The sequence below is a fragment of the Lynx canadensis genome, chromosome A1, assembly GCF_007474595.2.
Source record: "Lynx canadensis isolate LIC74 chromosome A1, mLynCan4.pri.v2, whole genome shotgun sequence".
NCBI classification, from domain to species: Eukaryota; Metazoa; Chordata; class Mammalia; order Carnivora; family Felidae; genus Lynx; species Lynx canadensis.
This window is the reverse complement of record NC_044303.2, coordinates 112717141-112744189: the sequence shown is the minus strand read 5'-3', so window position 1 is coordinate 112744189 and position 27049 is coordinate 112717141. Positions and strand designations below refer to the sequence as shown.

At 37.5% G+C, this 27049-nt stretch overlaps 1 protein-coding gene and 1 pseudogene across 1 annotated transcript in view; one reads left to right on the top strand and one right to left on the bottom strand.

Moving 5' to 3' along the window:
• Window positions 1-27049, bottom strand: part of SMAD5 (SMAD family member 5) — a 49435-nt gene that overhangs the window by 10668 nt on the left and 11718 nt on the right. Inside the window, exons 2-4 of the mRNA XM_030318698.2 lie at window positions 17043-17614; window positions 12063-12314; window positions 7757-7876 (exon numbers count right to left, since the gene is read on the bottom strand). Coding sequence (XP_030174558.1) covers window positions 7757-7876; window positions 12063-12314; window positions 17043-17445 — 775 coding nt within the window. The 5' untranslated portion in view covers window positions 17446-17614. The remainder of the gene's footprint in view (window positions 1-7756; window positions 7877-12062; window positions 12315-17042; window positions 17615-27049) is intronic.
• LOC115512259 lies at window positions 5838-6664 on the top strand (annotated as a pseudogene).

The following is a 27049-nucleotide window of genomic DNA, read 5'->3' as shown; positions in this document are numbered from 1 at the left end:
ATGAAAAGAGATGAAACTTAAATGCATGTTACTCTGTGAAAGAAACCAATGTGATGAGGCTGCATACTATATGATTCTAATTAGATGACATTTTGGAAAAGGCAAAACTATGGAGACAGAAAAATTACCAGGAGTCAGAGGGAATGAGGGATGAATGAGGGATGAATGAGAGATGAGCAGGCAAAGCATAGAGGATTTTTAGGGCCGTGAAACTATTCTGTATACCACAGGTATACTTCCATATACTTCGCTACTACATTCATTTGTTACAATCCACAAAACACACACCAAAAACGGCCTCTAATGTAAATTATCAATTTGGGATGATAATGATGGTAAAGGCAGGTTCATCGATTGTAAGAAATGGACCACTCCAGTGTAGGGTTTTGGTAGCTGGCCAGGCTGTGCATGTGTGGAGGCGGGGGTGGGGGTGGGAGGTGAGAATGACCTGTACTTTTATACTCTTATTTGCTGTGAACCTAAAACTCATATAAAAAATAAAGTTTGTTGAAAACACACACACACACACTCACACACACACAACTAAGTGAGCATTAACTTTGGTAAAAGGTGGTATACATACTAATGTTAAAGGCCAGAACTGCCTATGGAAAAAGATTTATACATCAACTATCGGCCAAAATCTTATTGTTGTGAAAGTCAACAATTCCTAATGGATGCAATGGACGGGAGGGACACATGAAACTCTTCTTCCAATGCTCACAGGGTTTCTTTCTTGAGGCTGAAATGAGGAAGATAAGTGATGAACCCTCAAGTTTTCTTTCAAAAAAGACAGACATAAAAAAATGTCCAAAAACCCTTAAGAGCGGCTATGTGGCCAAGGCAGGCCATGCAAAAGAACTGGTTAACTTTTATAAACTCAGCACTGGTTATTCAACTGCAAAGAATTCAGATAAGCAGGACCAGAGAAAAATAAACCAATGTGGACCCATAAAGAGAAGTCCTAAGAGGTCAGAATTTAAAGAAGTTTATACAAAAGATGGAACAGGGAGGGGCCCATAACCAGACACAGACAAATGAGTTTCAGGCAGTTTTAAGAATAGTATCAGGAAAGCCAGAGCCAAGCAGAAGCTTGCAGAGAAAAAATGCTAAGCACAACTAAAAAGACAATTTTGGTTTGGAAAAAAAGAAGAGAATGAAGAGCTTTGTCTCTGCTCAAGGCAAGGGACACACTGTCAACTGGCAATTCAAGGTGCTACAGTTTAACTATGAGTTCCCTTCTGTCACCTATCTGTCAAAGAAAACAGAGAGAAAAAACACAAAATAGGACTGAAATGACAGGAAACTTCGGTGAAAAAAGACATCTAAGGAGGGCAAGAAGGCTTGAGTGCCAAGTTCCTCTAAAGGGACTAAGCTGTTAGGCCGAGACAAACAGTACAGCAAGGAGTGTCACACACAACAGCAGGAAACTGCACTCCGCCCTCTGCACAGTCAGGAGAAAGAGGAAAAGGAAGATGACAGGTGAAGTAAATCCTCTCCGTATTTTCAAGGAGGATGAGAACACCATTCACTGGGTATTTCCTGACGCGGTATGCGATGGTCATTACACAGAGCATCTAATCCAATCAACAACTAACAATTCCTGTGCAGACATCCTCTCTGTTTAATTTACAAATGGAGAAAGGGAAGCTGAGAGATTTAAAAAGCCATCTTAGGCTGCAAAGCGAATAAGGGGAGGTGCAAGAATTCACATCCAGAAATTCATGTCTGAGACATTTTGATCCAAATGAAGGGAGATTCTATGAATTACAAGAAAATTAGTATGACAAAATTCCCAGATAAATTCTAGACCTTGAAAAAGCAAAGATATTATTCACACATTAACAAAACTACTAGGGAGGCCTGAATTTTAACTATTTTGAGAAATGCGGGGGTCCTGGGAAAACACATGTGACATACACTCATACGGTATCATCACAAACACATGCAAAGTACACAAAAACACCATCCTTTTAAGAAATGTGTAAAATGGCAGTACCTTACTTCTTCTAACTGGTCATATACTAAGGAGTTTAAGGTCTCAAAACACAGTGACTTTAGAAAGACAATGAGATACCACTTCACACCCATTAGGATAGCCATTATATAAAAAAACAAAAATGAAACAAAACAAGAAACATGGAAAATAACAAGAGTTGGCAAGAATGTAGAGAAATGAGAACTCTAATGCCCTGCTAGGGGAAATGTAAATGGTACAGCCGCTGTGGAAAAAAAGTTTGGCAGTTCCTCAAAAAGTTAAACAGAATCACCACAAAATCCAGTCATTCTACTCCCAGGGATAGGATCCAAATGAATTAAAAGCAGACAGTCGAATAAATACCTAGACAACAATATTCATAGCGGCATTATTCACTATTCTACCAAAAGGTAGAAACAACCCAAATGTCCATCAACTGATAAATGGATTAACAAAATGTGGCACAGAAGTGCATATAATAACGTGCATACGAGAGAACACATTCAGTCTTTAAAGACATGAGATTCTGACACATGCTATAACATGGATAAACCTTGAAAAGATTAGGCTAAGTGAAAGACGTCAGCCACAAAAAGACAAATATTGTATGATTCCACTTAGGCAAATTCAGAGACAGAAAGTAGAATGGCAGCTACCAAGGAGCTAAGTGGAGGGGGGATGGGCAGTTACTGTTTAATGGGAAGAGTTCTGTTTGAGATGATGGAAAGTTCTGGAAATGGATAGTAGTGATGGTTGCACAACACTGTGCATATACTTAAGGATACCAAATTGCTCACTTTACCAACAGAGCCCTCAAAGTATATGAAGCAAAAACCAACAGGAATGGAAGTAGAAATAAAGGATTCAACAGCAATAGTTGGAGATGCCCCAACCTGCAATCTCACACTCTCAATCACTGATAGAACAATTAGAAAGAAAATAAGCAAGGATACAGAGGACCTGAACAACACTACTAACTTGATGTAACTAAAATCCACAGATCTTAAGACATCCTACGGTATCAAAATAAACAGTTTTTTTCCCACAAACACATGGAATTAGTCTCTAAAATAGACCACTGCTCTGCCAAAAGCTGGCAAACCTTTTCTGCCCGCTAAATCCAGCAAGACACAAGAAGGATTAAATTCCATGACCAAGTGAGATGCAAATATTTTAGATTTTGAAAGCTACAGACTATCTTTGTCGTGTATTCATCTTTAACAACTTTTTCATTTTTTTTTAATGTTTATTTATTTTTGAGAGAGAGACAGAGTACAAGCTAGGTAGGGGCAGAGAGAGAGGGAGACACAGAATCTGAAGCAGGATCCAGGCTCTGAGCTGTCAGCACAGAGCCCGACGCAGGGCTTGAACTCACGAACCGTGAGATCATGACCTGAGCCGAAATCGGACGCTTAACCAACTGAGCCACCCAGGCACCTCAACGACTCTTTAATAATCTAAAAACCATTCTTAGGTCACAGGCTGTACAAAAACATGCATAAAACAATTCTCAGTAAGTTTTAAAAAGAACGGAACTCATACAATTTAGGTTCAATGCTTTATATTTCCACAATGGAATTAAATTAGGAACCAACAGAAAATACTGGGGAAATCCTGAAATATATGGAAACTGATGAACATGTTGCTAAATAAAGGGTCAAAGTAAGAAATCACAAGGGAAATTTAAAAATATTGTGAACTGAATAAATCCGAAAACAAAATGTATCAGAAGTTATGGGTTTGAACTCCTATGCTAAAAAAGAAACAACTCAAACCAATAACCTTTCACCTTAAGAAACTATAGAAAGAGAAGCAAACTAAGGCTAGAGTAAGCAGAATAAAGAAAATAAGACAGACTGGACTGGAAATCCATGAAAAAGAGAAAAGCTGGTTCTTTCAAAAGATCAACAAAATTAACAACCCTTTAGCTAAAAACCAACCAAGAAAAAAAGAACAAGACGCAAATTACCAAAATCAGAAATGAAGACATCACCACTAACCCCCACAGAAATGAGAAATACTAAAAAGTGTACCACAAAAAACTTTATGTCAACAATTAGACAATCTAGACAAAGTAGACAAACTCCTAGCAAGATACAAATTACCAAAACTGACTCAAACAAACAAACAAACAAAAAACCCAGAGACTCTGAATAGAATGACAGAATCAAGGAAATTGAACAGGAATTAAATTTCCCCACAAAGAAAAGTCCAAGCCCAAATATCTTCACTGGTAAATTCTATCAAATATTTAAAGAAGAAATAATACAAACAAACTCTTCCAAAAATAGGAGGGAACAGTTACCAACTCATTCCATGATGTCATTATTACCCTGATATCAATGCTGAATAAAGACAACCCAACAAAACTACATACCACTATCCCTTCCTCATGAATACACAAGTAAAAACACTCAACAAAATATCAGTAAATCTAATCTAGAAATATGTAAAAGAAGATTATACACCATATGGAAATATCCCAGGAATAAAAGATTGGTTTCAAGTTCATGTAATACACCTTACTGTTAGAAAAAAGAACAAAACCTCATCTGATCATCTCGACAGTTGCGGAAAAAGCTTCTAACAAAATCCACCATCCATTCATGGTAAAAATTCTCAGAAAACTAGGAATAGAAGAGACCTAGTAGTTTACGGCCAGAACAGTGGTAAGTACAAGTGGTGAGAGCAGGCATCCTTGTCTTTTTTTTTCTTTTTTAATTTTAGTTAGATAACATACAGTGCAATATTGATTTCAGAAGTAGAATTCAGTTGACTCACCACTTACATACAACACCCAGGGCTCATCACAAGTGCCGTTCTTAATACCTGTCACCCACCCAGCCAATCTCCCACCCACCTCCCTCCATCAACCCTGTTTGTTCTCCATCGTTGAGTCTCTTGTGCTTTGTTTTCCTTTCTTCTCCTCCCCCACCCCACCTTCCCATATGTTCATCTGTTTTGTTTCTTAAATTCCACATGAGTGACCTCATATGATATTTGTGTCTCTCTGCTTATTTCGCTTAGCATAATACATTCTAGCTTCATCCACATTGTTGGAAACGGCAGATTTTCATTCTTTTTGATGGCTGAGTAATATATTCGTGAATATATTCATAAACATAAATGTGTGTGTGTGTGTGTGTGTGTGCGTGCCACACACACACACACACACCCCACATCTTCAATTGTATGGGGAAAGTAATCTAGAGTTTTACCATTAAAGATGGTGACAGCTGTAGGTTTTCATATATGCCCTCTAATAATACTAATGAGAGAGAGAGAGGTTAAAAAGCATCCACATTGGATAGGATAAATATAATGCTGTTTTTTATTTACCTGTTCCTGTATTCATAAGACCCTAAGGAATTTGCATACACACAAAAAAAACCCTACTAGAATAAATGAGTTCAGCAAGGTTGCAGGTTACAAGATTAATATACAAAAATCAATTGTATTTCAATGTATTTAATTAAGAAGAAACCAAATATGAAGTTCTAAAGAAATTCCATTCCCTCAGGAATGCATCTATAAAGAAAAGCAAAAGTAAAACAATACTGAAAACTGGAAGATGTAAATAAACGGGAAGACATATCACATCTGTGCACTGGAAGACGATAGCAAACCTCTCAAACTGATTCAGAGATTCAACGTGATCTCTATCAAAATCCAAGGAAGGAATTTTGGGGAGGCAGAAATTTACACACTGATACCAAAATGATACGGAAATGCAAAGAATGCAGAAGTGCTAAACGATTTTGAAAAAGAAAAAATTCTTCTCGCTTTCAAATTTCAAATTTCAAAAAAACACTTCTCGCTTTCAAAATTTACTATGAAGCTTTAGTAAGTATCCTAGACTATGAGGTATAGATATACAAATCAATGAATGAGTTGAGAGTCCTGTAACAAACTCTTACATATATATGGTCAATTGGTTTCTGAAAAACATGCCAAGGCAATTTGTTGGAGAAATCGTAGATACCTTTCAACAAAATAGTGCTACACCCAACTGGATATCTACATGCACAGAGAGGAATTTAGATCTTTACCATACAAAAAGTTTACCTCAAAATGAATCACAGACCTAAATGTAAAAGTTAAGGCTATAAAATTTCTAGAAAAAGACGAAATAGAAACTATTTTCACAACTTTGGGATAGACAAAGATTTTCTAAATGCAGCACCACAAGCATGATCAAGAAAGAAAGAACTGACAAACTGGACTGCGTCAAAATTAAAAACTTGCAGCTCCTTCTGCCATCTTGCAGCCTGTGGAGGCCTGCTGGGAACAGGACTCCTAAAATGACAAATATGTCTGAAGGCTGTGGTCCAAGGCCATTTTTGCTGGCTCTAAGCGGGGTCTCCAGGACCAGAGGGAGCACAAAGCTCTTCTTAAAACTGAAAGTGTTTATGCTCGAGATGAAACTGAACTCTACCCTGGAGAGAGATGTGCTGATGTGTACAAGGCATAGAACACAGTGACTCCTGGTGGCAAACTGAACGAAACCAGAGTAGTCTGGGGAAAAGTAACTCATGCTCATGGAAACAATGGCATGGTTTGTGCCAAATTCCAAAGCAACCTTCCTGCTAAAGCCACTGGTCACAGAATCCATGTGATACTGTACCCCTCAAGGATTCAAACTTACTGAAAAGTAAATAAATAAAGGTATAGAAAAAAAATAAAAAATTTTCACGCCGCAAAAGAAAATTCAAAAACAAGCATTAAGAAAATGCAAAAATAACCCACAGACTGACAGAAAATGCCTCCAAATCATACATCTAACAAAGGAATTCTATCCAGAATATATAAAGAACTCTTACAAGTGAACAGTAAAACAAACAACCCAAATAAAAAATGGGCAAAAGATTTAAGTATTTCATGAAAAAAGATGTATGAATGGCTAATAAGGACATGAAGAATGTTCAACAATCATTACTCATTATGGAAATGCAAATTAAAACAACGAGACACCACTTCACGTGCACTAAAATCGATAGAGTGGTGATAAAAAGATAAAAAGATTGACAATAACAAATATCAAGAGCATGTGGAGAAACAGGAACCTCCTATGTTACTGGTAGGAATATGAAACAATACTGCCACTTTGGAGAAATTGGCAGTTTTCTTAAATAGTTAAATTTATCATATTGAGTCAGAAATTCCATTCTTAGGCATTTATCCAAGAAAAATAAAAAGAAAGCACATACAAAGACTTATATGCAAATGTTCCAAACAGTACTGTTCATATGAGCCAAAAACTAGAAATAAATCAAATGTCCATCAACTGATGAATGGATAAAAAAATGTGGTACATCCGTACCATGGAATATCATTCAGCAATAAAAAGGAACAAACTACTGATAAGTGGTTCAACATGAAAGAACCTTGAAAACATTATGCTAAATCAAAGAAGCCAAGATGCACAAGACTACACATTATGTGATTCAACATACACGAAATGTTCAGAAAAGGTAAATCTATATAGACAGTAAACAGTCTAGAGGGTCTCTGGAGCTGACGAAAGGAACAGGGATAGACTGCTAATAGGCACAGGGGATCTTCTAAAAAGCTTATGAATACGTTCTACAAGCAGATTGTGATGATGGTGCCAAACTTTATGCACATTACTAAAAATCACTGCATCGTACACTTCTAATGGATAAATGTTAGGGTATATAAATTATGCTTCAATAAAGTTGGTTTCTTAAAAGTGGCTAAAAAATTAAAAACAAACAAACAAAATAGCAACAACAATAAAACATGGTATTTTTCTCTTACCTCTGCTGGAGATACTGGGCATAATCTGAGGAATCATGTTATTGCTTGTATCCATGGGCTGGGAATTATCTTGACCCATTTGATCATCTGGTGGCATATAGGCAGGAGGAGGAGTATCAGCTAAGAAGAAGAAAATGAGCCAAGTTAAAATCCCAAAAGAATAGTTAAAACCTTCATCCTGCTTACATGTATTCTTCAAGCATTGGGAAGTTCCTAAGATCACCAGCAGAATTTTTAGTGAACATTACAGACAAACAAAAATGTAGGACACTATCTTAGGGCATGAGAAAATGAGAAAAGACAACACACCCATTAGCTACTGAAAACTGTTACAAGTCGACATGTATTTGGTCCAATCCAAGAGAGTAAGATCAGTGCTAAAGTTCCCTAAAATAGAATTCAAGATCAAGAATTTTGTCCTTATGTGCTCAGAATTGTATGCTTGGAGAAACTACAACTATTACAAACCAATCTGAAGGATGCAGATTATCCTAATTTGAGTACATACCCACAGAGACACTTTTATTTTTTATTTTTCTTAAAATGTTTATTTATTTTGAGAGTGTAAGAGAGAGTGTGTGCGAGCAGGGAAGGACCGGGAGGGAGGGGAAGAGAGAGAGAGAGAGAGAGAGACAGAGACAGAGAGACAGAGAGACAGAGAGAGAGAGAGAGAGAGAGAGAGACAGAGAGAGAGAGAGAGAGAGAGAGAGAGAGAGAGAGAGAGAGAGAATCCCAAGCAGGATCCACGTTCAGCATAGAGCCTGACACGGGGCTCCATCTCACAACTGTGACATCATAACCTGAGCCTGACTCAAGAGTCAGATGCTTACCCAACTCAGCCACCCAAGCACCCCTAGGGAGACACTTTCAAATTATCAAGATCATCACATATTGTGTATTGTTAATGAACACTGGAAAATACAATGGTCATACAAAATGTACCAACACGAACAGCAGCAAAACACCTAATTCTTTTGCAACATCCTAAAATGGCTGTCATGTCTTATTAAATGACTAGGTAATTCTCTTAGGAAACTGAATGTTAACTAGAAAATCTTTTGAGTTCCAGCACTCACAGTTGACAATCATTGCAAAAACTAGTTATATCTTTGTCTCGGTAGCTATAAATACTGAATATAATTTGTCTCTCACCCGAAGGTTTGTACAAAATATATTTTGAGAAAGAACTGCAGTCAGACTGAATTTAGGACAAAGTACGAAAATTAGTTTTTAAGCAAATACCTAACAGCAAGTTAAACAGCTGACACTTAATTCCTTTTAGAAAGACAAAAAATAAATAACTGCATCAACTGATATTTCACTGCAGTAGAGAAACCAGAAATAATATACTTCCCTATGGCTCCATCTGCAAGAGTAGGCATTCAAAGTGAGAAAACAATGCGTCCATATGCGACACGCCATTAACAAAATTTGGGAACTTTATAAAATCTACTTATGATCTTTCTCCAGGCAAACCAGTTCATCAGACCTAATTAAAGATAACTGGAGTGCATTTTAACCTTCCAAAGTCTATGATGATGTGACAATCATTAAAGTTAAAAAAGCAAAGACTTCAGAGTCAGAGAAACCTAGGTCTTAAACCTTAGGCAAGGTACTTAAACTCTTAGAGCGAATATCAACTTCTTTCTCCACCTATAATAACAGGGACACTATCTCACATTGTTGTTCTGAATTAAACGTAATACACTATCTTTTATCATAGTACCAGTTACACAAAAGGCACTCAATAAATGGCACTTCATATCATAAATTACATGAAAATATTTAAGTCAAATATGGTTACTTCCATATTTTGGTAGAACTTTTATTATTTTTTAATGTTTATTTCAGAGAGAGAGAGAGAGAGAGAGAGAGAGAACAAGCATGCACACGCAGGGGAAGGGCAGACAGAGAGGGAGACACAGAACTCGAAGCAGGATCCAGGTTCTGAGCTGTCAGCACAGAGCCCAATCTGGGGCTCGAACTCATGAACCGCAAGATCACCACCTGAGCCGAAGCTGGCCACTTAACCACCTGAGCCACCCAGGCGCCCCTAGAACTTTTATTTTTAATTCCTGGTAATACAGAATTTAGTTGTTTGGTCCAATAAATGATCCAGTGATAATTAAACAACATTTCTGTTTTTCCAGATTACCTACTTTACTTCACAGTCATCGAACACAGTCTTTGTCTGTCTTCAGAACATTGATAACCTATTAGAATACTCTGCCTTTAACGTGTATAGGACCCCCTATGAAACCTTTCAATTTAGCAGCATTTGGCTTCACTCTGAAGTCACAGTGGCAGCCACTCAGTGTAGTTAGTTGTACATATATATTTCTATAATTTCATCCATTCATTTAATAAATATTTACTGAGGGTCTATCATATACCAGGCTCTGATGCAGGCTCTGGGGATGAAGCAGTAAACAAAAGAAGCTAATTACCCCCTTTTCATGGAGTTTGTAGTCAAGATAGGGAGAGGAGGGAAGGGCAGAATATAAGATCATCTATATTATGTTGGACTGTGATACACACTATATACAAAAATCAAGCAGTGAGAGACAGAATGTAGGATGAAAGGAGAAAGTGATTTTTGTTTCATTATTCTTAAAGGATTATCTCCCCCAAAACTGTGTTTGCTTTTTTAAAAACATTCAATTTATTCAAACTAAAAAAAATAAAACCAGTTCATCCATTTCTCCTACCCTTTGTCTCTGGCAACTACCAATCTGTCCTTAGTATCTATGATCTTGGTGTTTTGTTATTGTTGTTGTTTTTCAGATTGCACATATAAGAAAAATCTTATGATATTTGTCTTTCCCTAACTTACTTTACTTAGCGTAATAGCCTCAAAGTCCAGCCATGTTGTCATAAATGACAAGATTTCATTCTTTTATGGCTGAATACACCACCATTTCTTTATCCATTCATCCCTCAGTGGACACACAGGTTGCTTTCATGTCTCGACTATCATAAATAACGCTACAATGAACACAGGGGTGCGTGTTTTCAAGCTGGTGTTTTTGTTTCCTGCAGGTAAGTACTGAGAAATGGAATTAACAGATTATCTGGCACTTCTATTTTTAATTTTTTGAGGAAACTCCATACTGTTTCTCACAGTGACTGCACCAATCTGCACCAACAGTGCATGAGGATTCCCTTCCCTCCACATCCTCGCCAACACTTGTTATTTCTAGTCTTTTTGATAGTAGCCACTCTAACAGGTATAAGGTGATAGATGACACATTTTGGTTTTGTATTTCCCTGAAGATTAATGATGTAGAGCATATGTGGTGGTGGTCACGTACATGTCTTCTCGGGAAGAATGTCTATTCAGGTCCACTGTCCATTTACTAATTGGAATGTTTGTTTCTGTGCTATTGATTTGTAGGAATTCTTTATATATTTTGGAGATTAGTTCCTCATCAGATAGATGATTTGCAAATATTTTCTCTCACTCGGTTGGCTGCCTTTTCATTTTACTAATGGTTTGCTTTGCTGTGCAGAAGCTTTTTTGTTTGATGTCATCCCACTGTTGCTTTTTGCTTTTATTGCCTTTGCTTTTGGTGTCAATCCAAAAGCCAGCACTAACCACTGTCAAGGAGCTTCCTGCCTATGTTTTCTTCTAGGAGTTTTATGGCTTAAGGTCTTAGGTTCAAGTCTTTAATCCACTTTGAGTTAGTTTTTGTGTATGGTATCAGTTAGTGGTCCAGCTTCATTCTTTTGCATGTGGCTGTCCAGTTTTCCCAACATCATTAGTTGAAGAGACTGTCCTTTCCCCACTGTACATTCTTAGCTTCTTTGTCGTAAACTAACCCTCCACCTAAGTGTGGGTTTATGTCCAGGCTCTCTCTCCTGCTCCAGTAATCTATGTGTCTGTTTTTATACCAACACCACACTGCTTTAATTATGATATCTTTAAAACTGTATGTTAATTATACTTCAATTTTTCAAAAATTGTTTAAAATATTACTGTAGCTCTTTGAAATCAGGGAGTGTGATGCCTCCAACTTTAGTCTTTCTCAAGATTGCATTGGTTATTCTAGGGTCTTTTATGGTTCTATACAAATTCTAAATTTGTTCTATTACTGTGAAAAATACAGCAACTCTCCTTTTTAAAAAACATATGGTCCATGGCAAAATAAAATCTAAAACTCTTCTGGATATCAAACAATTACCAAAGGATATAGTCAAAAATAGCTACCTCTTAGCATGTAACAGTTCACTTAGAGGGCCAGTAGTATAAAAACAACTGCTGATTCTCGAGGAGTAATTTTTTTGTATCAATAAAATAAATTCTTACCTGGGAGCTGAAATGGACTTCCTGGTCCAGAACTTGCTGGGGAATTGGGATATGTGCTGCTAGCGGGGGAAGGCGGGTAAGGGCTATTTGGAGATAAGGGGAAAGGAGTGTTGTTGGGCTGGTGGAAAGAATCTGGAAACGTTGCATTTTGTGGCATGTGCGGCTCGTTGTGGCTCAGGTTTCTAAACTGAACCAAAAGGCTGTGTTGCGGATTGAATTCATTGTGACGAGGCACTAATACTGGAGGTAAGACTGAAAGACAAAAATCAAAAGTCATCTGTCAGCAATAACTAAGGCAAATATCCCATACACATTAAAGGGTAGATAGAAAGGATTCAGTACAATTATAAGCCTATTAAAACAATTCACTTTCAGGAAGGGCTGCTCTGTAGAACCTTGAATGTGTATTTACATAATAACTAAACCAAAAACTCTTTAAGGATTTAGGCCTGTATAAAGAACTCTGGAAAACAGAAAACACAGAGAAGACACCACTCCTGTTCAATAGGAGAGAAGGCATGTTTAAAAACAATAATAATACAGAGAATTTAATGCAGTGAGAATTCAAAGAGGTGAGCAATTCCAGCTAGCAAGGGATCAAACAACACACTATGGGAAAGACAATACCTGATGGGACCTTACAGAATGAGGGGTGTCAGGGGCAGAGATAGTAGAGGAGGAAATGGGGAGACTCCAAGAGGGAGACAGGAAGGCACAGACAGGTGCCCCAAACACTGAACTAGGAGCTGAGATTAGAGAAAGACGTTGAGGTCAACTATGAAGATGCCTTGAAAGGCTCTATGTTTTCAATTTTGAACATTTCATTTTTCTTAGTTTGAGAGATAACACATTTTAGGTTCTTCAGTAAAGTTTTCCCTAGTGAAAACAGTCACATTTCCTAGGCAGAAATCTTCCATTCAAAATCAGTTTTCTAAACATGATCATAATGAAAATACATCCAACAAAGCCTAAGTATTTTAAGAGACGTATTTTTAAAGAGATGAACTTTATTCAAACATTCACTTTCTTTAGAGACCCAAATGACCAATCACATAGAAATGTCTACCTTTCCCTATAGGAAATCAAAACAAACCTCATTTCTTTAAACTCCTACTGGAAGTACCAGTTTATCTCTTTTACAACTTTCCCGTATTTGTCAGTGCAATTTTACTTCCAACAATCTCACTTTGACTCTGACATTATTCAGCAGCAATAAAATCAATCTGTTTTTAAGTTAACTAGGTCATAGTAGGGATGTACCTGAGGAATCAGAGGCTATATAAGTCAGCATTTGTACTGTTTTTTTGTCTCTTTTCTTCGTACTGAATCAGTGTTGTAATTACATAGTTAACATCTGATTACAACTGTTTTGCTCGACAGTGTATTACCAACTGCTGTTCCCTCACAGAATGATGGGACAGCTGCCATGGGAGAGCAGAGCATTAGATAGTAAGAATTTCTATGTTTAGCTGGCTAGCAATCTGAAAGACTTAGTGAAATAACTATTTAAGAATTCAATCTAGTAAGGATTCCTTTCCTTCTTTTTTTTAGAGGCAGAGCTAAAATCAGTGACTTCTCTCTTTATATTATTTTTACACACTACTTATTTAGAAATTATTTTATTTTCATGCAAAATACATGGATAGTTTAAAAAGAAGCTACAAAAGATAAACACAGCAATTTCTAAGCCTTCTATACTGCTTTCAGAGACAACAAATTTAAAGTCTTACCCATTTCTTCTAACATTTATTTTGTGCATTGCTAAATAGTATGCTTATATTGCTCTTATTAATTTGTGAAGACACTGCAGATTTGCTCTTGTGGCAAAGGAAGTAGCTTTCTTATATCATTCTACCCCACTCCCATTCACCTTCCCCACAAAAAGTTCCAAAAAAACTTTTGGTTAAATGTACAAATATTTAATCCTGAACCAGATATGTACTATGATTATATGTTTTCTTGAACAGTGCTTTTAATAAAGCTGATTATTGACCTATTCCTTCATTTGTTTAATCTTAAGTATGTACCACTGATATTTCCAGGGTCTAAGAGTTTTGTCAAATTCCAGTCAATACTATTTTCCAGATGCTACAAATAAACAATCTACTAACTCATTTCTTCCCCTGGACCCTTCGCCCTTCATTCTTCTACAATCTACACTGGTTGCTGTGTTAAGTCTCCTAGAGCTCTCAAGTCCTTAGATGTCCCTTCTCTTTTCCCCTGCTGGATCCCATTTCCCAGATCTCATCCTCTATTAGTTTCCTAAAGAAGGGTAAAAAGGAAGGTGAATTTTCAGTCCTTGCATACATGAAAATACCTTGTCTTTTGTTCATCGGCTGACAGATTCCAGAATAAACAACTTTTTCTCTCTTAATTTTGGGGGCACTGCTTCACTGCCTTCCAGAATCCAGAACTGCTTTGAGAAACCTAACAGTCTCACTTCCAGTCCTCTGTATATGTCCTTTCTTTTCTCTGTGGGAGCTTTTAGAATCTTCTTTTTTAACTGTGCTATACCAGAATTTCACGTGTGGGTCTTTTTTTTTTGATCTCTGACAGCACCATCACTGCCATTGTTTTTGCATTTTCCAGAGACTTTTTTTTTTTTTTTTTTTTTTTTTTTACCATTCTGGGCTTATATTATCTCCATGTGAAATCCAGACAGCCTCTAAGGTGGCCACCGTGGTTCCCAACTCTCAGTATTCACCCCTGCATAATCCTCTCCCTTTGAGTGTGAGTATTGTATCCGTGACTTGCCGCTAATAGAATGTGGCAAAGGTGACAGGATGTATGTGATGACACAGTATAAGAATGTAATGCCCTTCCATCAAGAAGACCCTCTCTCTCTTCTTGTCTCTGAAGTGGGCTGCCATGAATGTGAGCCACCTATGAAAAAGTGGCAAGCACATGAAGGCAGCCTCTAGTCAACAACCAGCAAGAAGAGCCCAAGAGCCCACAAGGAACTAAACCCTGCCAATAAATCACACGAGCTAGGAAGCAGGTCCTTCCCCAGCTGAGCCTCACATGAAACCCACGCCCTGACCAACATTTTAAATAGAGTCTTGCAAAGGACCCAAATTAAGCCATGCCTGGACTCCTGGCTCATAGAAACCGATAGTAAATGTGTATTAAGCCCCTTAGCTTGTGTTAATTTGTTATACAGCAAAAGATAACAAATGTACCAAACTAGTATCTCAATTTATACAACTCATTCATTAAAACAAAACAAAACACAAACTACTGAGTGCAAGGTAATACTACTATTCTAAGCACTGCTGATGCAGTATAGAATGAGACAGAGGAAGTTCCTGCTTACATCAGTCAATAAATAAAAGAAAAAGCTAATTCGGCATCAAGTAGTGATGGGGGTATTTGAGCAAGGGCTGAATAAAGTAAGAAAATGTGCCATGAAAAGATGGTAGGGGAGAAGAAGTAGAAGAAATAGAAAAAAAAAAAAAAAAGTCTAGCTGCAGGGGTAGGGCAAGTCCATGGAAGAGAGGAAGTCTGAAGAGAGGTTATGTAGAAATCTGTTCTAAGTGTGATAAAAGTCTCTTAAGTGTTTTGAGCAGGCACTGACATGATTTGGCATCCTCTAAAGATCACTCCGGCTGCTGTGCAGAAAACAGAATGGGTTGGAGGGAAAGAAAAGAGGCAGAGAGACCTATCAGGCACTACTTAAGATGAAAGATGAATGTGGTCTATACTAGAAGAGTGGTATGAGAGATGGTAAGAAGGGACATTATCAAGATATATTCTGAAGGCAGGCAAAGAGCATTTGCTCATGGCTCAAATTCAGGACTTCGGAGAGGTAAGTAAAAGAAGACGTCAGTAGTGATTACATGAATGCTTGGTGCCATTTGCTTCAATAGGGAAAACTGGAGGAAGAAAGCACTTGGTGAAGGAAAAAATCAAAAGTCCTACTGAGATATAGTAAATAGGATATGTTTATGAGAGGGATCAAGTGGAGGTGTCAAGTGGGCAACTGGATACAAAAGTCTAGAACTCAAAGGAGAAGTTCGCTCTGGAGTTCAAAATGTAAGCACGAGCTTTCAGACAGTTTTATGACAAGTGAGAGGTAACAGAGCCCAAAGAGGAAAAATATGGATGTAGAAAATGTCTAGGAACTGAGTCATGTGAAAACAGGAAAATAAGCCAATGAAGAGACTAAACAAAAACAGCCAGTGAGGTAGGAGAATGAGAAAAGGGTAGGGTTCCAGAAGGCAAGAAAGAAACAGTTGTGAGCGGGAAGGAAGGAGATCAACCATCAAATGATGTTGAGAAGGAAAGGAAGAGGAGGACTGGGAATGAGCCCTCTATCCAGAAGAAGGCATCACAAGCGATCTTCACAAGTCAAATGGTAGGGAAGAGAGACCAACTAGGGAGGGGTGTCCAGAAAGAAGGGGAGGGCTAAAGTCCTGTGGAGGTAACAAAAATGGAGACTCCTATAAGAGGACTAGGGGAAAGAGTGCAGGAGACTGGGGGTGAGGCGATGTAAATGAGGTCAAGACCAGCATTCTTTCTGAACTTTTATTTTAGGATGGGCAGTATCAGGACATGCTTGTGTGCTGACAGAAATAGTCTAGTAGGGAGGGGAAATATAATGCTGGGGAGAGGGGGGTACCTGGAGGAACAAAGTTCTTGAATTACACAAAAAGGAGTGGGATGCAGTACACACACGGAGCTCAGGTTTTAGATAAAATAGAAACATGTCACCCACAGGAAAGGCAGAGCACATATACAACTACCTCTGCCTGATTCACACACACATGACTGACTGCTTAAGATGGACATGAATTAGAATTAGCCACTTGGGAGCTATATTATCTACATATAAAAAGCTAAATTCAAAAGCCACTATTCCTTCCGAGATTAAAATCTTTAAGAAGGAAACACAAGGCTAATATAGTCTTTTAACTACTAAATCACTGAAATGTAAATCAGCAAGAGACACGTTTGTTCAATTCTTCTTAGAGTAAAACCTACCTGGACTCTCCACTCTCTTATAGTGGTATGGGTTGATACAAACTTCCTTTTGCTTAGATCCAAAAGGAAATTCACAAATATCCAACGGCTTTAGCTCGTGATGACTCTGCAAATCAGGCCAGCGCCAAACACGACAATATATAACATGGGGTAAGCCTTTTCTGTGAGAAACCTGCAGGCGTCCATCTAAAGATCTGGGAATAGTGACACATTTGCTTGGCTGTCCTGGACTGCTCAAGGCTTTCTCCAGTTCTTCCATGGCACCCTTTTTCTTTTTTAGCTTTTTCACCAAAGCATCGACTGCCTTTTCTGCCCATTTCTCCTCTTCATCACCTTGCTTCCAGCCCAACAATCGCTTTACTGCTGGACTAGTAAAGGAGAACAAGCTGGCCATTGACGTCATTTGATATAAATCTTCAGAGACCTTCCTGCAACTCAAAGTCAGTGGCTACTCAAAGAACAGCTCACAGATGAAAAGTCATATACAGGTTCTAAGCAGAAGTTCCCATTAAAAAGGGAGGAGTGACATTTATCTTCGTAAGTGCCATAAGATTCTTTCATTGGTTCAAGTCCTGAAAGAGAGAGAGGAAAAAGGTAAGATCCCTAACTTAAATGAACACAATTAACACACATCTAAATCAATATAAGCGAAAGGTATATTGTTTTTAAATGAGAACAGAAAACCATTACAAAGCAAACAAACAAACAAACAAACAAAAACCTAAGTCTAGAGAAAGAAATTTTCTCTAAAGTCCTGTGACCACTCACTTCCTTTCTTCATACGTGAACAAATAATTCACTGGCAATGCCAAACGATAACCAAAAGCAAAAACAGACTGCTTGCTCTACTTCCTATGTATTAGCCAAAAAATAGCCTCTAAACGTTTCCTTTCCTCAGGCCAGTAAGCCCCCAAATGCCCTTCAAAACTTTTGATTCTGAAGTACTTCTCTTCACTGAAAGTCATGTCACGTTATGTCAATTTTGAACATGACATGTCCTAATCTGAACAAAAGTCTTCACATAAATCTAGCTTTTCCCTAAGGTCATTATTGTCCATAAAATGTCTCACAGACTTTTAAGGTTTGGGCAAAAGCCATAGTACTACTTAAGTCCCATTATTAGAAACAAATTTTATCAAATTCTAGCTTAGTTTTTTTCTTAAGAGATAACAAGCCCTCAAATAAATCGTAACACACATAATTGCCAGAAAAGTGGGAAGTATCTATTTTTAAAGCTAAGAATGCTGAGCAGATTTAAAGGGAATAAATGCAAAGTTTAACCCAGAAAAGGGCAGTTTATAATTTTATAATGCCCATTGCCTTCTGTGATTATTTTCAGCATATTAAGTTAAAGAACCTGCGCTAGGCAGACCGCCCCTCTGCACCCTTAAGAAGCTCTTGGCAATGATGACAAGAGGAAGTGATGTGCAGTGGCACCGCACTGATAAGAAGAATGGGTATAATTCCCTGTGGTCAATACACAGCCAAGTGCAGACAATGAGTAGCTGGTGAAACAGCACGAGTAATGTTTGGAAAAAGGATGTCAGTAACCAAAGATGCTTCCTTTCTTGTGCCCAACATTGCAAATAATGCCGCAGCTCTGCCTTTGACAAATTCTAGTCAACTCTATTGTCAAGACCATCCTGGATCGGGATACATCTTCCCAGAAAAGAATATGTGCGTTCAGTTAAAACCCAGGTAAATATAAATTAAAATAAAACGGAGTTAAAGTCAACAAATAATTACTGACTGCTTGTTACGTGCCATGTACGGTGAACTGCCATGATGGTGCTTAAAGAAGTCACTTCAAGTATGGCTTCATCTTAAGAGCCAACATGTACTTACTGAGAACCTACTAAGTGCCAAGCATTGTTCTGGATGCTGATCAACCAGCAGTGGCTATCCAGACTCCTATGAACCAAGGTTAGGACCTGGAACCATGCGGGGAAAGGTGTACAGAAGTAGAGGGAAACTCCTGTGTGGATGAACTTCCCCAGCCCAACACAGGATCATTTTAGCCAGGTAAGCAAAACTGGCTATATTAAACTAAAGAAATAAAACGAGAGACTGAAAGTGTATTTGTCGGTAACAGTTCACAGACTATAAAGTGTTATGTGCTAAACATAAAGAAGGGCTGAGCTCAGGTGTAGCTACCTCAAGGAAAGAGGATAAAAGCCATTTGGGCCAGAGAGTTAACGTAAGAAAGTAAACCAAAATATGGTTTGCTTGTCAAGACGAGAGAAATTTCAAAGGCATAGGGGACACAAACAACAAACAAAAACACGTGGGCAGACAAGAATAGAGCATTTCCTAAAATAGAGTAGACAGGTCTGGCTGGATTGAGATCTTTATTGAGTAACAGTGGAACATAATGATGAAGGCTAGACAGGGTAGTGCATGCGTGTAGAAGACAGAATAGATGAGCAATGGAGAGGTTAAGCTGAGAAGGGGAAGACAAATGGAGAGAAACTTAAAGACCAGATATCAGATTAGTAGTGAACCACCAGAAAATGCCTAATAAATTTTAACTACTCATCTAATAGCACTATCATCATCATCATCATCATCATCATCAAGTACTAACCATATTGCATATTTTAAAAAAGGAAAAGTTATTTATGCATGTAAACACAGAACAAAGTCTACAAGGCCACATAATTAATCACTGCATGGAATGGAGGAAAGGAAATAGAAAGGGGTCCAGTGTGATTTGTTTTATATACTTCTGCATTGTTTTAACCTTTTAACAAAGGGAATCTATTGACGCATTACTTGCATGATATTAAAATAAAAACAGTAAACTAAAATTATGGTGAACAGAATTGAGTTACGAGTGCTGGCACTACAAGGAGGTAAAACTAATGCATGCTGTGCTACAAGTCAGGAAAGGATGGTGGTTTCCCTTTCAAAGGAAGGATATTAATTAGAAGGGAATCAGAGTTTCTGCCATCCTGGCGAAGTTTTACTTCTCACTATGGGTGATTATATGGAAGAGCTCAGTTTGTGAAAATACAGCTGGTGAGATACTTAAGATGTGTACTGTGCAGGGGCGCCTGGGTGGCGCAGTCGGTTAAGTGTCCGACTTCAGCCAGGTCACGATCTCGCGGTCCGTGAGTTCGAGCCCCGCGTCGGGCTCTGGGGTGATGGCTCAGAGCCTGGAGCCTGTTTCCGATTCTGTGTCTCCCTCTCTCTCTGCCCCTCCCCCGTTCATGCTCTGTCTCTCTCTGTGCCAAAAATAAATAAATGTTGAAAAAAAAAAATTAAAAAAAAAAAAAAGATGTGTACTGTGCACTCTTCTGTATGATTTAAAAATATTTTCTGGACAGACAAAAAGGATTGAGTGCTTAGTTTCCTTCCCATTTTTCTTCCCATCATCAATCAATTCCCCTTCTCAGAGATCATCCTTTTATTTTGTCCTTCATGGCCTTCCAGAGAAAATTAACACAAACACACACATACACACACACACACACACACACACACACACACACACCCACCTTCATTGACATGAACTGTGGTATTCTAAAAAGAAAAAAGGTACAGAAAAACATATGAACGATATATCCTCCAGATCTTCCCAGAGCAATATAGAAAGAGCTCCCACATTCTTTCTTTTGTCAGTAACAGTTCACAGACTATAAAGTGTCTACAGAATTCTACACAGAATTCTAATATAAAAGTAACCTTCAAAGTATGTCAAACTCTGTCATACCTCTGCTCAAAAATTATTCTGTGGCTTCCCATCACACTTGGTATCCAAATTCCTTAACATCACTTTAAAGGGCCTACATGAGCTAGCCTTTGGCTTCTCCTCCAAATTCATTTCTTTTTTGTTGTTGTTGTTATTTTTAATTTTTTTTATTTTACACCCAAATTAGTTACCATATAGTGTAACAATGATTTCAGGAGTCGATTCCTTAGTGACCCTTACCTATTTAGCCCATCCCCCCTCCCACAACCCCTCCAGTTGCAGATTCATTTCTTACCATTGTTCTAGCTAACTTAATCACCCTTGACTTCTTTCCATTTCTCAAGTGTTCCAAGATCATTTCTATCTCAGGGCCTTTGCACTTGATGTTTTCTCCCCTGGAATTCTCCCTGATCTTATTTAACACGCTTACTCTTTCAATTAATTCAGCTACTCAAATGTCACCTCGTGAAAAAGGACTTCCCTGGCCACTTTATCTAAAATAGTATACATCATACTCCCACATCATTCCCTAGTCCCTGATTCTGCTAAATTTTCAGGATATTTATTTTAACCTGACCAAGATATCAATTTTATTACTTTTTAGATATTTTCCCCACTGAAATGTTACTAGGCAGGTAGCTTTATCTTCCTTATCCACCATCATAGTCCCCTGGACCTAGAACAGTACCTATTTATTCAGTGAGTGAGCAAGCAAGTAGTGAGTGAGTGAACTAAAGAAAAGCAACTTGGAAAAAAATACATTCCTTTGTAAGAGCAACTATATAAAAGTTAAAACATGGTATTTATGCATATGCACACATATGATAAGAGAATATAAGTATGAATAAAAATGATACATAACCAATCTCAGGACACTGAGTACTAGGTACCACTGGTGAAAGAAGGATGAAGAATGGAAAAGCTTCAGCTGTCTTCTTTTAAAATCAGATTAAAAAAAAACCTGGCAAGTAACCAGATATGTTATTTTCTCTCCTGTTTTCTATGTTTAAATAGGTCATAACTCAAAACATTAACTATTTTTAATTTTTAAAAAGTAGTATGATCAAAACAGAAAATGACCAGATTCAGTCCTTTATAAGACAGAAGACCATGAGCAAGTATCATTCTTTCCAAGTCTACTAACTTATCTGTACAAAAAGGTAGATGGTTCCTAAGTCACTGAAATGTTTAAGTAAAAAAATATGTGTGCACATATGTGTACACACAGCACACATACAATAAATGCTTTATAAACTCCAAAGTGCTATTTAAACATGAATTATGGTCATTAGTATTCAAAGGAAGAGTCAAGACTTAAAAAAACCTAATGTACCCACCACTGTACCACTATACACACTTTCTGATCCAGCACAAATTCCTGTACTTTTGCCCATCAGTGTCCAAGAGAAATCTCTGTCATCCTTAGTGATAAGCTCAAGTCCACCCCCCTTTGTGAAGAATTCCTTCACCACCCTATTCTAAAAAGGCTATGGTCATTGAATATTTATCATAAAAACTAATTAATAAGACAGTGACAAGGGGGCTCCTGGGTGGCTGAGTCGGGTGAGCGTCTTGATCTCAAGTTTCGTGAGTTTGAGCCCCGTGTCAGGCTCTGAGCTGAAGGTGAGGACCCTGCCTGCTTGGAATTCTCTCTCTCCCTCTCTATCTGCCTCTCTCCAACTTGCACCCACACTCTCAAGATCAGGAAGTTTAAAAAAAAAAAGTGACAAGAACTATCTTAACTTCCCAAATGGAGTACAAAATCCTTCCGGGAGGAAGTCTTCAGGACCTGGCACCATTCCGTGCATCGTATCACATACTAAAGGAGTATTTAATGAATGGTCATTGACTTTTCTATCAACTATACCTTGAAATCAAAGATAACTTCAAATGTTGAACCAAGTGACTAAGATAATGATAACCCCATTAGCAGAATCAAGGACACTCAGAAGGTAGTTTAGTCAGTAGAGAAGAACGTGAACTCTATCAGAAAAAAGTCATAACTGGACACATAGGTTGAGCAAGGAAAAGATGAGAAAGAGATTTAAGATTTTCTACAAAGAACTGAAACAGTAATATAAAATAGGTTTTCAACAGAGTGAAAAGAGCAACACATTAACACGGGCATATTAGGGAACATTCACTGGTAGGGAAGAGGAAAAAGTTACCGATGAAGTATTGTTAAAAAGGAGGAGATTAAAATTACATACAACAGTACTGCAGAATATCAAACACAAGGCAAAGTTTAAAGAGAATGTGAACAAAGAAAAGGCCAATGACTGGAAATCATTAGTTCAACTTCAAGAGACTGATTTCAGGAAAAAAAAAAAAGGGTGTCAGATTCCAAAAACTTAAGACTCAGTATTAGTGTTTTCTTAAAACGAGAAATGGGAAAGGAGTAGGGACAAATCATGTATTCAACTCTAAAAATGGAATGACTAAAAATTTCAGAAAACTTTCGTGCTATTCTTTCTAAAACTATTTTGTAACTTTGCAACCTGCAGAAGTGATATGTGCAACTAATTCAAGTACTCATTATCTAAGTCTCACCTTACAAAAGTCATCATAAGAATTTACTGGTGTTTAAACAAAAGAACTGAAAACAAATTTCACATAATACCCCAATGGCCATTAGATGGTAAAATGGACTCAACATTGTTATGAGAAACAAATTTTTTTTAAAGAAAACAGTGAAATATCACTCCACATTACACATAAATCCCGATGACCCAGCAATTCCATCCCTAGGTATATATAACTAACAGAAACAAGTGCTAGCGCCACCAAAAGGCAAATACATGTTCACAACAACTTTATCTGTAATAGTCCCAAATTGGAAATAACCCAAATATCCATCAACAGTGGACTGGGTCAATAAACCATAGTAACAAATTCATAAAACAGAATACTTTACAGCAACGACAAAGAGCTAACACATGAAAAACATGGATAAGTCACACAGATAAAATATTGAAGAAGTCAGATACAAGAGATTACACATTTATCATTCCTTCTCAGAAAAAGGCAAAACTAACCTACGTCACCAGAGGCAAGAAGGGTTAACTAAGTGGGGACAAGACAGTCTTCTGGGGAGAAAGAAATATTCTACATCTTGATGTGGGTGACGATGACATAGATGTACACATATGTAAATGTTCAATAAGTTATATACCTGAGATTTATAAAATAATCTTTAAAAAAATTTGTTTGTGAACTGATCACTTACAAAATTAGTTCCCATTCACTAACATTTCCCTCACCATAATGGCTTACCAGCCACCAGTGAAAGTACAAAGTTTGCAAGATACTCTAAAATTTTACAAAGTTTATTAAAATAACGGCCAACAATGTAGGGTCAGGGATTTAATTTTACCCTACCATTCCCCACCCCCAAGCAAGTAAGTTAGTCTGTTAACTGTTTCACGGATGCTGACGAAGGACATGGGACTCCAGATTCAGAGACAAATGACTTTAACACTCATGGACAGACAGCAAGCAGCATAAGCATCAGATTTGCAGTTCCCTTCGCCTCCAAGAGACCCGCAGAAGTGATGTGATATTGCCAAGATGGATGGTACTTCTGCAGTGGGTTTACACTGATAGGGAACAATGAGCTGAAAGAATTCACCATGTTTACACTTACAGTAAGCAAGCCTATCTTAGTGGAGAGAGAACAGCTTCACTGACAAAGGATTAAGAGTGATCCTTAGTAAAATCAGTATGTATTTTTTATGGATATTTTCACAAAAAACACAAAAAAGCTCTTCATGTTAGTAGCACGCATGACAAACATAAGGGATGCCCTATCTTGCTAAATTATCTTGTGAGAAAAATTAAGCCTATCCATCAAACTTGATCCATTCTTTGTTCATCATAAGAATACATGTTTACAACTGTAACTTAATGTTTTTCCCAAGTTTTAATTTTTGAAGATGAAGTACCAATCAGACCTTTTATTCAATTTAGTATAAAATACAGATCGAATTTTAAATGGTTTCATTTTAAATGGGTTTCTTTAGAGCCAATTATCGTTAGTTCAGGAAGACCTAAATGTAGCATGAGCTTTTCTTAATGACTTAGTTATCCTTACGAAGCTCTCCGTTGCTGTGCTGTGCTGGAAATTCTCTGTACAAAGCATGGAACATGGGCTGCAATGTTAATGACTGAAGAGACAACAGGGCATGAATGATCTTAAGAAGTTACCTAAAGAGGTAGACTTTTGTGGGACATTCGGCTTTCTTAAAAAGAATATAGCTATTTCAAGGAATCCAACAGCTTCCTTTCTACAAAATCAATTGCTAAAGCAAAAACATTAATATTCCTTTGATGATGATGATGATAGTAATAAAAAACCACTAACATTTATCGAACACTATGTTAACACTGTTAAGGACCTTACTCTGAGAGACAAAAAAATCATTAAAATCTCGCAACAGCCATATCAGGTAAATTCCACTATTCTCATTTTACAGATGAGAGAACAAGGAAAGAGAAATTAAAAGTAACTTGCTTATTTATATAGATTAGAAATAGAGCCAAGAATTGAAACTTGGCAGGCTGGCTCCAGAACTCACACTCCTAAACACTGTACACACGGTACCCTAAAAAGAAAAGTCTCCCACCAAAGAATATTCTTTGCTTAAAGACCTTCTCTACTGTTCTCCCTATCTCTGACTTCTCCAAAATACTCAAAGTGTTGTTATCACAACATTATATAGTTTCAGAGACCAAGGATAATCCTGTTCAATATGCTCACTTTCAAAGTGATTCTTTATACCACTTAACATACTTCATTAACCTCTTTATCTACTTCAACCCATTCTTCTCTCAATTGAACAAAATGAGTCAATATGTATGAAAGACTAGTGTTTATTACTATTATAATAAAATTATAAAAATAAAATTTATATATTATTAAAATTTAATTAAAAATTTATGTTCATTATGGTAGCCTTACTCCAAAGCCTTTTTATCTCATTAGGACATTTTTGCCACACTAATCACTAGAACACATAATTTTAACAGCCTAAATCTCACTCATTCACTTCATTAATATTTAACATTTAGGTTTCTAAATAAAATTGTTTTACTGGGATCAAAATTGCTGTACTGTACCCGTATGATAAGTTTTCTCCTGTAAACTATTCTGTAAAATCTATCAGATTCGAGACAATACCTTGATCCTCACAAATAAAACTATCACAGTGCTTTGGATACAGCAATAGATTTATTTTACTATCTTAAGTCCTTGGTTATGAAAAGAATTTCTCACTACATACACAAAAAACAAAATAAATTTTTTTTGAACGTTTATTTATTTTTTTGGGGACAGAGAGAGACAGAGCATGAACGGGGGAGGGGCAGAGAGAGAGAGGGAGACACAGAATCAGAAACAGGCTCCAGGCTCTGAGCCATCAGCCCAGAGCCTGACGTGGGGCTCGAACTCACGGACCGCGAGATCGTGACCTGGCTGAAGTCGGACGCTTAACCGACTGCGCCACGCAGGTGCCCCGCAAAAAACAAAATAAGATATTATACTTTTTTCTAGTATGCATATATTAGCATCTGTAATATGAACCCCAAGTAAACATTCAATCCTTTGAAAATCAGGGTATGACTAGGTTTTCTAGTAATCAAAATGTAGAATTTTGAATCTATTCATGAAAAGTTGGTTCAATTTTTCACACCTCTTTTGCTTTTCACTAAGTAAAATGAATTCACAAACACTGAGAACACCAATTTTCAGCTCAGTCAGCTGTGTGCATAACCATCCATAATACCTTCCTATAGTATCTCTAAACTTATCTTAGTAATAGAGGAAAGTCCCCAAAGCTATACTGAATAACTTCAGTCTTCAGAGGTTACATATTGCTGGGCAATTAATCTGGTTCTCTGTGCTCCCATTCCACAATGCCTTCAGAGTCTACTGAGGCACAAACAGACATAACCAGTGCTAATCTTGATCTCAGAGTCACGGTCTTATTTATACAACACACATTCACTGAGAGCACCTAAAAAGGGCAAACCACTAAGCAAGAAACTAAAAGGCTAAAAAAGATAAATCAAGTCCAGACTAAAACTTTAAAGAATTACAAATCGATAAGCTATGAAAATATGCCCATACCTCTCTGCAATACACAATGGAGAATGGCAGATGCCCTAAGGGTGTAGAAGGTGCTACAATAAATTAAGGGGATGGCCCTTTGGGGACAGGGGAAGGGAGACAAGAACCACCAAGTAGCTTTATCAGAGGCATAAAAATAATTGTGAGTAAAGACACAAAATCTGAGTTTTCATCCACCAGGATGAGAAAATG